Raw genomic sequence first — 13,330 nt, forward strand, 5'->3', positions numbered from 1 at the left:
GAGAAGGAACGTGCTTTGAACGAGAGGGAACTTCGGGAAAAGCTAGAGCGAGGAAAGCAGTTTATCGCTCGCAAACATGAGCTGCTGAGCCGTCAGGATGAAGAAGGAACCAGTGTGCGTAGTTTGACGAGCAGTCAGAGGAGCGCAAAGCGGACCGAAGAGTGGGTAAGACGGACTGAAGCGGCTGCCCAGCCCATCGTGGAAGTACCTGAGTCTGCTTCTGCATCTATAAGCATCGATCAACCACTTGAAGCAAGTCTGCAAAATCCGCAGGCAGTGCATCCTTCTTCGACACCTCTGAAGACAGCGGCATCTGCGGTTCTACCATCCATCGGAGAAGATAGGGTTGGTGCGGGATCAGAGGTGAAGTCAATCCCGAGAACTGTGGCCAGCATCACTATCGATGAGGAATCCGAGCTTTCAGCTGATGGCGCCATCGGTGGAGAGGTGATTCAGCAGGATCAGGATAAGAACCTGGTGGGCTTGCCCTAGTTGATCTGCAGCCGTTGACAGATATGCTGAATGTCGGTGAGGTTGTGCCAACCGGTGCAATTAGTAAAACGAGTCGAATTGGAACCCATTGCTACAAGCGGTGGAGCATCGAAACCGGTGAGCTCCGGAAACAAAATGCGCTACAATTGCAACGGCAAACGGAAGCGGAACACCGAGTTATTCGAGAGCTAGTGGAAAAGCATCGGGTGGACATCGACATAAGACGGAAACGTGAACTTGACCTGGTTAGTCGGATTAAAAATCTACAGTGGCAGCACGCTGAGGAGCTGAAACAAGCACGTGATTCGGAGGGAGATTTGCGAGCTCAGCTTGCAAGGCAAGGCCATGGACGATTAGAACTGGAGGTCCAAGTGAAATCCCTGGAGAAGCTACTCGTCGAGGAGCATGAGCGAAGACGCACTTCGGAAGCAGATTTGCGGAATCGGCTGTCACTACGGAATAGGGAATGCGAGGCGCTGCAACTTCAGCTAGCAGAACTGGAGACTGAAATTCAGTGTCTGCGGGGCACCGCACAGCAGCTGCAATCCCAGTTAGAAGCAGCTCAGCAACGCGAGTACGAATCGGATCGCCAACGAAATGAAGCGGTCACAGAGTATTGGAACCTGCACGACGAAGTGCAACAGTTCGTCAGGCGTAATCAGGATCGGCCAGCGGATGAAGGTTCTCCTCCATTACCCCCTCCGCCAGAGTCTTGGTTTGAAGCGGAAAATGCAAATAACGTTGAATGTTCCAATCGCGTCGAGTCAGATCCTTGTTTTCCTCCTCCTCCTCCTCCAATTTCGGTAGATCCTGGTTTGGTTAGTGGTCAGCGGAATTACGTAGCACAAGCCGGAATATTGGGGGATGGAATTCGGAACATGACTGGTCCCATTTCCTCTGCAAGTATCCATCCACATATCCAATCACAGCCTCAAATATCGTCCTTTTTGAGCGGTTCTTTGGGTCCGACGCCACAACAGATCGCTGCTAGACAGGTGGTAACCAGGGAGCTCCCCACATTCTCCGGAGATCCGATCGATTGGCCCCTATTTATTAGCAGCTATAGGCATTCTACACAGGCTTGCGGGTACACCGACTCCGAAAACCTTTTGCGCTTGCAACGTAGCTTGAAAGGTAGCGCAAAGGATTCAGTCAGCAGTTTCTTGCTCCACCCGTCGACAGTACCACAAGTAATGTCTACACTGCAACAACTGTACGGTCGCCCGGAACAGATTGTGAACAACATGATCGCCAAGGTTCAGGTAATACCCTCTACGAAACCCGACCGATTGGATACACTGGTTAGTTTTGGACTGATAGTTCAAAATCTCTGCGGTCACCTGAAAGCGGTCGGCTTAGAGAAACATCTGGCGAATCCTATACTTCTGCAAGAGCTCGTTGACAAGCTACCGGCGACGGTGAAGTTCAGCTGGGCCCTCTACCAGGAGCAAGTACAAGATGTGGATTTGAACGTGTTCAGCAGCTACATGGCGAGGATATCTTCGGCAGCAAGTGGCGTAACTCAGCTGTCCAATATTCCACAGAAATCTGGAAAAGATGAGAAAGGTCGCTTGAAGGAGAGATCGTTCGTGAACACGCACGTTTCCACGGATAAAGCGAAAGTGAGTCGCCAAGAAAATGCAGAAAAGGCGGGAGTCAGAGGTGGAAAGCCGAGAGAAAAGGATGCCGCACCGAGTAACACGAAGTCGTGTTCCGTTTGCAACGTCGACAGTCATCAAATCGACAATTGCTCGTCGTTCAAAGGACTCGATCTGGATGGCAGATGGAAAGCGGTAAAAGGAAACAAATTGTGCGCTCGTTGTCTCACTTCGCATGCGCGATGGCCGTGTAAGGGAGAAGTGTGCGGAATCAACGACTGCCCAAAACGACATCATCGACTACTTCACTTCGAGCCACCAATGTCATCGAAAACTACCAGTGCGGTGGTTACAGTTCATCGGCAGCTGTCGTCGTCTACGCTTTTTCGGATCCTCCCAGTAACCCTATTTGGGAAACAGGGACAGTTCAACACATTCGCATTCCTCGACGACGGGTCATCAGTAATACTCGTAGAGCGGTCCATTGCCGACGCACTCGGTGCAAGCGGAAGTGAAGAACTTGAACATCGAATGGACCGGAGGCATAAACAAGACGATTGCTGGAACAGAAGTCGTCACGATGGAGATTTCCGAGGCCGGTGGAAATAGGCGGTACAGGTTGTCCGAAGTCTACACCGTCGACAATCTCGGACTACCACAACAGACCACCGATTACGCAGAGCTCGCTAACCGATACGCGCATCTCAACAAGCTGCCGGTGAAGAGCTTCCGATGTGCTGTACCAGGAATCCTAATCGGTCAAAGCAATGTTCACCTACTCGCTACTCTAAGGCTGCGGGAAGGTGAATTGAACGAACCGATCGCAACGAAGACCAGGATCGGATGGGCAGTTTGTGGCAATGTGCGGAAACCACAAGCCAATACGGTGTACAAGCAGCTACACATACATGCTGAACCATCTGTAGTAGACCTCCACGAGTACGTCCGGCGCTTCTTCGACATCGAGAGCATGGGTGTAGCGGTGGTGCCAGCCGTGAGAGGTGTTGACGATGACGACACGACGGTTGAACGACAAGAAGTACGAGACAGGTCTGCTCTGGAAGCACGATTACGTGGAGTTTCCAGATAGCCGGCCGATGGCAGAACGACGCATCAAGTATCTCGAAAATCGTTTAGCCCAGAACCCACAGCTTTACGAAAGTGTGCGTCAACAAATGGCGGAATTCAAAGACAAAGGCTACATTCACGAAGCGACAGTGGAAGAAATGGAGGAGTTTGATCTGCGGCGTACATGGTTCCTGCCGATTGGAGTCGTCGTAAACGAGAAAAAACCTGGAAAGGTTCGAGTTATCTGGGATGCAGCGGCGAAAGTAGAGGGCATCTCGCTGAATTCAATGCTGCTCAAAGGACCGGATCTTCTGACACCGTTACTGTCTGTGATGTTTCCGTATCGGGAGCGTCAAATCGCAGTGTCCGCAGATATTAAGGAGATGTTCCTACAAATCTCAATTCGGAAAGAGGACCGCAGTGCTCTACTGTTTCAGTACCGAGATTCCCCAGACCTACCGATGAGTACCATGGTATCGGATGTCGCAATATTCGGAGCAGCCTGCTCCCTGCGCACTCGCAGTTCATCAAGAACCTAAACGCTACAGAGCAGGAAGCAGAGTTTCCACGAGGTGCGGCCGCAGTGAAGAAGCGGCATTACGTGGACGATTACGTAAACAGTCACGATACAGCGGAAGAAGCGATCGAGGTGGCGAAGGAAGTGATCGAGGTGCACAAACGAGCGGGATTCCATATCCGTAATTGGATGTCAAGTGATCGAAGCGTAGTCGAGAAGTTGGGTGAAGCGAACCAGAAGCCGTCAAAAGACATGTTATCGGAGAAGGACATCGGACTGGAGCGAGTGTTGGGAATGGCGTGGATACAGAGAGAGGATGTCTTCGTATTTTCACTGCAGTTTGGCGAGAAGGTGCGTATGCTGTTGGCAGACACCAAGATTCCCACGAAACGACAAATGCTCCGACTTGTCATGAGCATCTACGACCCTCTAGGTTTGGTAGCTTCGTTCGTGGTCCACGGGAAAATTATTATCCAAGATGTGTGGCGGACAAAAACAGATTGGGACAGCTTCATTCCTGAGGAAATCGCTAAGCGCTGGACTGAGTGGATAGTGTTGCTGAAGAAGATGGTCGAACTGCGCATTCCACGGTGTTATTTTCCTAGATACAACCCGGAAAGCTTTAAAACCCTGGAGCTACATGTTTTCGTAGACGCGAGCGAGCAGGCGTTTGCAGCGGTGGCATATTTCCGGATAATAGATCAAGGGAAGATCAGAGTAGCACTAGTCTCTTCGAAAACGAAGGTTGCACCGCTTCAAGGACTCTCGATACCTCGGCTAGAATTGATGGCTGCGGTGTTGGGAGCACGCCTACGGAAAACCATCGAGGAAAACCACACGTTGAAAATCCAAAAAACGTTCTTCTGGAGCGATTCGACGACAGTTTGCTCGTGGATCAAGTCGGAAACGCGTCGTTATCGGCAGTTCGTTGCCTTCAGAGTCGACGAAATATTGAGCAACTCGAGCATCGATGAATGGCAGTGGATTTCGACGAAGATCAACGTTGCGGATGAAGCCACCAAATGGGGAAAAGGTCCGTCATGCAATGTGTATAGTCGCTGGTTTCAAGGTCCCGAATTTCTCTACGGCAGCAAAGCAGGTTGGTCAATGATTCCTGAAGAAGATACGGATGAAAGTGACAAGGAGCTGCGGGAGGCATACGTCTTTAACCATCATATAAGACAACCGGTGATAGACACTTCAAGGTTTTCGCGATTTGAGAGGATGCTACGCTCGGTGGCATACGTTCACCATTTTGTGAATATCTTACGTGCTGCGAAAGACAGTAGATCGGCAGACATAGTTGGGGTGACGAGCGTAGAAATACAGATGGCAGAAAGAACGTTGTGGTTGGTTGCGCAGTCCGATGCCTTCCCGGAAGAGGTTGCGATCCTCAAACAGAACTTGGTGCGGAGCAAGAATCATCAGAAGCAAATCGAAACATCTAGCCAGCTGGTACAGCAGTCACCGTTTGCTGATGAATACGGAGTATTGCGGGTAGGCAGTAGAGCAGCAGAAGCACCAATACCCTACGATGCAAAGTACCCTATAATCTTGCCAAGAAACAATCGGATTACTGAGCTGTTGTTGGATTTCTACCATCGGAGATACGGCCATGCTAATGATGAAACCGTGGTCAACGAGGTGCGTCAGAAATTCCACGTGCCACGGCTACGAGTGCAAGTTCGACTGGCAAGGAAACGCTGTATGTGGTGCCGCGTGTACAAGTCAACACCGGTGTATCCGAAAATGGGACCGCTCCCGGCGGAGCGACTGCAACCAGCTGTACGCGCATTTACGTATGTGGGCGTAGACATTTTTGGACCGTATTTAGTGAAAGTCGGAAGGAGTGCGGTGAAGCGATGGGTCTGCCTTTTCACCTGCCTTACGGTCAGAGCTATCCACCTTGAAGTTGTTGCCAGTTTATCAACCGATGCGTGCAAGAAGGCGATCAGAAGGTTCATCGCACGCCGAGGTTCTCCACGAGAAATTTTCTCTGACAACGGCACGAATTTTGTAGGAGCGAGTCGGGAGCTTCAGGAGGAGATCGGCAGGATTCACACCGAGCTGGGTAGCACCTTTACCAACGCCCAAACGCAATGGCGGTTCAACCCACCGGCAGCTCCTCACATGGGAGGGTGTTGGGAGAGGATGGTTCGCGCCGTGAAGTCTGCCCTAGGGAGCGTTCCTACTGTGCGGAAGTTGGACGATGAGTCGTTCGCTACGGTTTTAGCTGAGGCGGAAAGTATGGTGAACTCCAGACCACTTACGTTCATCCCGCTGGAAACGTCCGACCATGAGTCACTGACCCCGAATCACTTCTTACTGCTGAGTTCGAATGGCGTGCGGGAACCTGAGAAGTTTCCGATGGATGCAGGAATGGCGTTGAGAAGCAGTTGGAATATGGTGAAACACACGCTAGACAACTTCTGGCGCCGCTGGGTGCTGGAATATCTACCAACTATAATACGTCGGACGAAGTGGTTTCGGGATGTGAAGCCGATCGAGGTAGGTGATCTTGTACTCGTAGTTGACGAAAATGTGAGGAACCGGTGGATACGTGGACGTGTGATCCAGGCTAGTCCTGGGAAAGATGGCGTTCCGCGTCGAGCGGATGTGATGACATCAGGAGGAGTTTTGAAGAGACCTGTTACGAAGTTGGCTGTGCTGGACGTTGCAGGGTCTGGTGACGCTATGCTGGAAGTCAAGGCGACACGGGGGGGAGGATGTTCGCCGCAACAGCCCCTCGTATTGAACAGCTCTAATGGTGATCGACGTGAGCCTCCATCCGTGGGCATGAGATCGCTTGACGGCGATAATGTGTCAAACTAAATGATTGGCAAAACGGAGGATCAACAACAAGACGGTGATAATTAAAAGTGAACCTCATTGAATTAGAAATCGTTGTAGCTTAAAATTATTATTATTATTTCAAGTAAAGTGAATTGAATCCTATATTAAACCTAGATTAAAACTTAAGAACTACTTACAGATTAAAATTTGAGCTTAACAATCTACATTTGTTGTGACTAGTAAAAGTATAGTACGGAGACTGAAATGTAAGTAAAACCGAATTTGTAAACCAACCTATCCTAAAAATAAATGCTCTTTTTAGCTTTAAGCTGATTACACCTAAATTTTGGGTCGTTGATCATAGCTGGAAGAACTCCAACCGATACTATCACAACAATTTGGTTCCTCATGAAACAAGGAATCTGTACAAACGTTTACATGTTGAAAAGGACCGTTATCACGACCGTACGAGGCATTTTTGTGCCTGTGTAACTGTCGCTCATCTAGGGGATGTTCCACATTAGGTCCATTTTGTGTGATGCAAACACATCTCTGTGTTATCGATTTTAGGCGTGCGGCCTCGTGGAGTTGGCTTCCTACTAATCGCTCAGGCACACTGCGCTTATAAGGTGGGAACCTATAAGTGAAAGGATAATCGTTGCCAGATTTAGAACACGGGTCCGAAACCTTACTATAACCCAATGTTATGTGCCAACCGATGCTGCCGATCTGCAAGACAAAGAGAACTTCTACTCAATGCCGTCGTAGATAGAATTCCGAAGGGTGATTTCAAGAATTGAGCGCATTATGAGACGCCATGGTCCGGAGAAATGAGCGAAAACGGAGAGCTGTTCGAAGAATTTTATGGTAATAACGACATGGTGATCGGGGGATCGCTCTTCTCTCATCGACCGGTTCACAAGATCACGTGGGTCTCACGTGACGGCTTTACAGAAAATCAAATCGACCACATCTGCATCAACGATACGCGGCTCTTGAGAAGGAAGTAAAACGCTCATGTCGACGGGACAAGCGAGCGTGGGCAGACTCTCTGGCCGACGAAAGAGAGAGAGCCGCTGCAACCGGGGACATTCGCCTCTACGATATCTCACGACGCTTAAGCGGAGCGAAGATGAATGCAACGATGCATGTGAAAGACGCGAATGATCAGTTATTGACCGACCCAACTGACCAGATGAAACGCTGGTTCGAGCACTTCGAACAACTTTTTCAAGTGCCAGCCGGCCATCACCACCTCGGCATGATCTGCCTAGGATCCAACGTATAACACGCGTCAATACCGAAGCTCCATCACTGCTAGAGATTCAAACAGCCATCCAAAGCATGAAATCGAATAAACCCCAGGGATCGAGCGCATATCAGCCGAGATGATCAAAGCTGACCCCATGACATCCGTTCAACTACTCCATCGTTTATTTCGTAATATCTGGGACACCGCAACTTTCCCGGTCGACTGGATGCAAGGTATCTTAGTGAAGGTGCCCAAAAAGGGTGACTTGACTGTATGCGATAACTGGTGAGGCATTATGTTGCTGTGTACCGTTCTCAAAGTTCTGTGCAAAATTATCCTAGCCCGGATTCAGGAGAAGATCGATGCGACTCTCCGGCGGCAGCAAGCCGGATTCCGTGCCGGAAGATCCTGTGTGGACCATATTGTCACGCTCCGCATCATTCTGGAGCAGGTCAACGAATTCCAAGAGTCCCTTTACATAGTATTCATTGACTACGAAAAAGCTTTCGACCGTCTCAATCACGAGAATATGTGGGGCGCCCTGAGACGCAAGGGGGTTCCTGAGAAAATCATCGGCCTCATCGAAGCACAGTACGAGCCCTTTTCGTGTAGAGTGCTGCACAATGGGGTCCTGTCCGACCCTATCCGGGTCGTGGCTGGTGTGAGGCAAGGATGTATTCTATCACCGTTACTGTTCCTCATCGTAATCGATGAGATTCTGGTAGATGCGATTGACCGTGAACCAAACCATCTACCAGATTGACCGTGACCATGGAGCACCTAAACGACTTCGAATTGGCTGATGACGTTGCACTCCTCGCGCAACGGCGCTCTGATATGCAGAGTAAGCTCAACGACCTTGCCGAGCGCTCCTCTTCGGCAGATTTAGTCATCAACGTCAACAAAACCAAATCGTTGGATGTAAACACGGTCACCCCTCCCAGTTTCACAGTAGCCGGGCAACTAGTGGAGAATGTTGAAAGCTTCCACTATCTTGGTAGCCAAATGGCGTCAGACGGCGGTACCAAGATCAACATAGGCGCACGGATCTGTGCTGTTATACGCTAGCGAAACATGGTGTGTATCAGTTGAGAACACTTAACGGCTGCAGATGTTCATTAACAGATGCCTGCGGTATATAATTCGGGCCTGGTGGCCTCACAACTGGATCTCAAACAACGAGCTCCATCGTCGTTGTCACCAGAGGCCGATAGCAACAGAAATTCGGAATCAGAAGTGGGGCTGGGTCGGCCACACACTCTACGTAGGGGCGGAACCGAAATCTGTAAACAAGCATTAAACAAGCATTAGTCTCCAGTAGCCTTGCGAGCAAAGGCGTAGGATTGCCAATCCGGAGATGACGAGTTCGATTCTCGGTCCGGTCTAGAATGTTTTCGGGTTGGAAACATTCTCGACACCCTGGGCATAGTGTACTGGGCCATTGTACTTGCCAAACAAGATACATACTCATGAAATGGCGGGCATAGAAAAGCTTTCAATTAATAACTGACGAAATGCTAATAGAATACTTAGTTGAAAAGCTAGGCCAAGTTCCAGTTGGAATGTAGAGCCATTGAAGAAGAAGAAGAAGAAGAAGAAGAAGAAGAAGAAGAAGAAGAAGAAGAAGAAGAAGAAGAAGTCGATCAATTTTTCTTCATGATGGTTCTATATTCAACTTGGACTTGCTTGTTTTTCAACTTTGTGGTCAATAAGCATGTTATGCAAATTTCATATTATTGAAAGCTTTTCTATATCGAATCGTGGTCATTGCACCATTCGTTGTGTGTTCGCATTTATACCATTTTAATTTACCGGAAGTAAAAGGATATAGTTTGCTTGATTTTTATTATCTGTTTTATTCTCAGAAGTGAAATTTAACCAATAAACATCAAAATCTTAAATATGCGAATGCCCAGTTGGGAAAATTTATGTGTTTATTGTTTTCTTTGTTTGTAATATTTGGGGAACATAGAACAGAAACATCTGTTTTTAGCCATTCGATTGCCCATAGTTGACGAAGTTTAACATACACATTGTGTTCTTGTACAATACCATTATAAACCAAATTAAAACTACTCACTTTCATTTAGGTTATGCGTAAGACAAGTCTTTGATCAATATATTCGGCTTTATGACAGTATTTAAAATTGTTTTTTTTAGAGTCCTCAAGACAATCATCAGGCCTCTAATAAGCTCATAAAGCATTTGACATTTGTGGTTTTCTTGAACGTTTTATTACGATTTTAAAGATAGCTACAAGTCTTCCAATAAGGCTAATCTCGCGGCATTGAGCAAAGCAGCGAAAAACTTAAAATTAATTTAAAAACTTAAAATTAATTTATGAAGCCTTGATAATGTTACTTGGGATACTAATCTATATAGCATGCTTAAGAGCGGACAATGTTAGCCACTGACCACGAGTTTGTATCGGTGGAGACGAAATCGTGGTGTTTGAAGAATTCGTGTACTTGGGCTGTACGAAAACGATACCAGCAGAAAAATTCGGAGACGTATCATGGCAGGAAATCCTACGTAGTCCACTACAGATGGGAGACCTGGAAAATGCTCGTAGAGGATCAACGCGCACTTTTGGAGTTTTCGCAAAGAAAGCGCTGCATTCAAGCTATGGTTGGGTGCAGATGGCAGACGGTATGTGAAGGAGGCGAGTTGCATCAGCTTTTGGGAGAACCACCCATTGTTTACAGCGTGAAAATCGGACGATTGTGGTGGGCCGGGCATGCAGCTAGAATGTCGGTCAATAACCTGGTGATAATGGTTCTCGATAGCGATCCGACGGGCACAAGGTGACGAGGTGCGTAGCGAGCAAGGTGGATCGATCAGGTGGAAGATGATCTGCGGACCTACTGAATTAAGACGACTGTTATGTACTGCACACTCCACTAAACTGATTAAATAATAAATAGTTGTTATAAATGACGTTTTGTTGACAAATGAATCAATCTGTAAATAAGAATCTGTTGTAAAGCTTTTGATGAGACATTCCTGAACAAACTTTTTTTTTTCGTGTTTTTTAACAGAATTATTTTTGGACGATTGGACGTATTTTTGGATGAGGATTCAGAATATATAAAAATCTAATTTTGCTAAACATGTTACATATGCAGTTTCTCAAATAAACGGTTCAATAGATAGCTCCTCAGTATTATCGCATGTATAAACATCATTCTGACTTCGTCACTTGTTTTTGCAGAGCTGGTCGCAATTTACCCAGATGTTCATGTTTGTCGTATGCGAACTTTGTACATAAACATCAGTGATATTAAATTCTCCTGAAACGTGAGCTGCATTGAGCATGACTCGAGACATATTTATCAGAGTGGGGTTTTGTTGAGAGACCATATCAGATGAGAAACAAAACGCGGTTCGTATATTTGTGCGTTGACAGGGTAGTTACTGCCCTTCCTAAAAGAAGGAATAATTCTGTCGGGGCGTACGGTCGGAACTGCAGCAACACAGCGTTGCATATTGCATCATTTGTCGTAGTCGTCAATCCGATTATAAACATTAATAATATGGAATGCTCAGTTTATGGGCAAATAACTTTGGAAATGTATGCTGAACTTTTGTTTCAAATTGATTCCCGCTATGGAAAGGAGCAATACGCATTTCTAAGCTTATGTGTTTGATGCACGCTTAGTGGCTGTTTTCCATTCCTTCTCTAAGTAAACCATTTTCTGTTAAAAAAGAACTTGATCTGATACCAAATTGCTACCAGTCCATCAGGCTCCGAATTTCTAGAAGCAAAAAAAAAAAAAAATTTCCTACGTTTTAAAATAGAGAGAAATAAAAAATAAGGATACAGTTTTTACTCAAATCCCAAACAGACTCATATTCCGAATACTCAATAAATGGAGATTTATTAGAAATATTCTGTTAATATTGCATAAATATACGAATTTTCAAGGCAAGTACACAGATTAAAAGACATAAGAATAGTCCAACAATGACATAACGATGAAATTTTGCATTTTAGTGTATTTATAATGGTGTTCGGAATTTGAATCAAAGTATTTGAAATTTGCAAATTTGCTGTGCGCTCTGCATTTGAGACAAAGTTTGGCAGTATAAAATCATTCAGTAATGATAGTAACAATCAATAAAATATGATTATCAAGCGCTTATTATGAAAGTTCTATTTTTACGCTACAATATGGAAACAATTGATCTATTAAACTATTTTAAATCATGTGCCATAAAGACCTCCGAAGTGAAAAATAAGCTTAATCGCTTGGAATATAAATCAAAGCGGTAGGCAATTTTTATTTTAATAATGAACAATATTGTCTTACATCGTCCTTATGCAGATTTTCATATCCACTCAATTGGTTGAGATTCAAAAATATTTCATTTCCATTTTTTGCTTTTGCCGACCCCATCAACACAAATCCTCGCCGGGTTATGAGAGCCCAACGACGTCAACAATTTGTGCAACTCAGCAGAAAGCAAACGAGATGGCTGCACACATTGTTAATATTTATATCAATTTCACTCTATATCGTTATTGAAACTGATTCAAATGATAATGTCGAGGGCAACATCGACGGTCAATCTGACGACGCCGCTCGCACTGCCTGAAATGGTGCCAATTTCATACTGCTGCTCATCCCGTTCGCGTTCCTGGCAGCATTGTCCTATGTCCAAACTGGTACTCCGATGATGTCGATGACGACGGTGGTGGTGGTGGTGGCGATGATGATGATGTTAATGTTGGCACTATCCGAAACTGCGTGCATAGCATATGTTCCAACCAAGCACAAAATTGCATGTGTATTAGGAGGGGAACTGGAAGCTACTGGTTGGACATTAGTATGATTGGGTATTGCTTCGGTTGGTGTCACATTCGCCATTGTTGCAAAATCGTCGGAAAGAAGCGCTCACCCTCCATTCGATTGTCATCAATCGTATCAGCTCACTGTACTGAATAACTTTGTGGGTGGAGGTTGGGCCCATGCGGATAGATGTCAAAGATCAGGCTCACATTTTTGTTCGGCACTAAAATGTACACGGGACGGGGTCTTTCGTGGCTAGGAGCGCCGACTGATGTACCATATTGAGAGTGAGTGAACATATGTTGGGAAAACGCGTGGAAGTGCAAAAAGCAGCGATGTGGCTCTGTGCTATTCAGGAGCGTTATGCAAGTGGAAGAAGAAGAATCACTAAAATGTGAGAGTAGTCATGTTACGGAGATTATATGGCGAAATGGGATGCTTGCCGGGATTTGATTCAAAATGCACAGCAAAGCTTTGCTCATTGTGCGGTAGATCGGTTTGATGATGTTTGGAAATATGACAAGATTATCGATGCCGGCGTTGACGATGATGATGACAGGAGACGCTGTGACTCGTCGTATGGGTGGCTTGGCAACGACAAAGGATGAAATATTTTACCGAAAGCTGCACTTTGTTGGTGGGTTGTTTGTGTGTAAAAGATTCCTAATCCTGTTTGTTGCAATGCAGATTGAAAGGATATTGAAAACGAGAATGAGAGCAGATTGGCATGAAATATGTTTCGAAGTTGCCGGCAAAATGAGCTTTGAGGGTTACATAAAACAAGGCTGTGGTACGATTTGGTGTAAGAGGGTTGTCCAAT

The 13,330-nt window shown here is 46.3% G+C and overlaps 2 protein-coding genes across 2 annotated transcripts in view; both read left to right on the forward strand.

Moving 5' to 3' along the window:
• LOC134213335 (neural-cadherin-like) overlaps nt 1–13,330 on the forward strand; it is a 1,323,925-nt gene that overhangs the window by 57,360 nt on the left and 1,253,235 nt on the right. The gene's annotated exons all lie outside the window — the stretch shown is intronic.
• Nucleotides 516–6,507, forward strand: LOC134210253 (uncharacterized). The gene is made up of 4 exons (XM_062686296.1): nt 516–2,489; nt 2,566–3,129; nt 3,233–3,631; nt 3,682–6,507. Exons 1-4 carry the CDS (start codon nt 516–518, stop codon nt 6,505–6,507), a joined length of 5,763 nt encoding a protein of 1,920 aa, XP_062542280.1.

This window comes from Armigeres subalbatus, chromosome 2 (assembly GCF_024139115.2).
Source record: "Armigeres subalbatus isolate Guangzhou_Male chromosome 2, GZ_Asu_2, whole genome shotgun sequence".
In the NCBI taxonomy this organism is placed as follows: Eukaryota; Metazoa; Arthropoda; class Insecta; order Diptera; family Culicidae; genus Armigeres; species Armigeres subalbatus.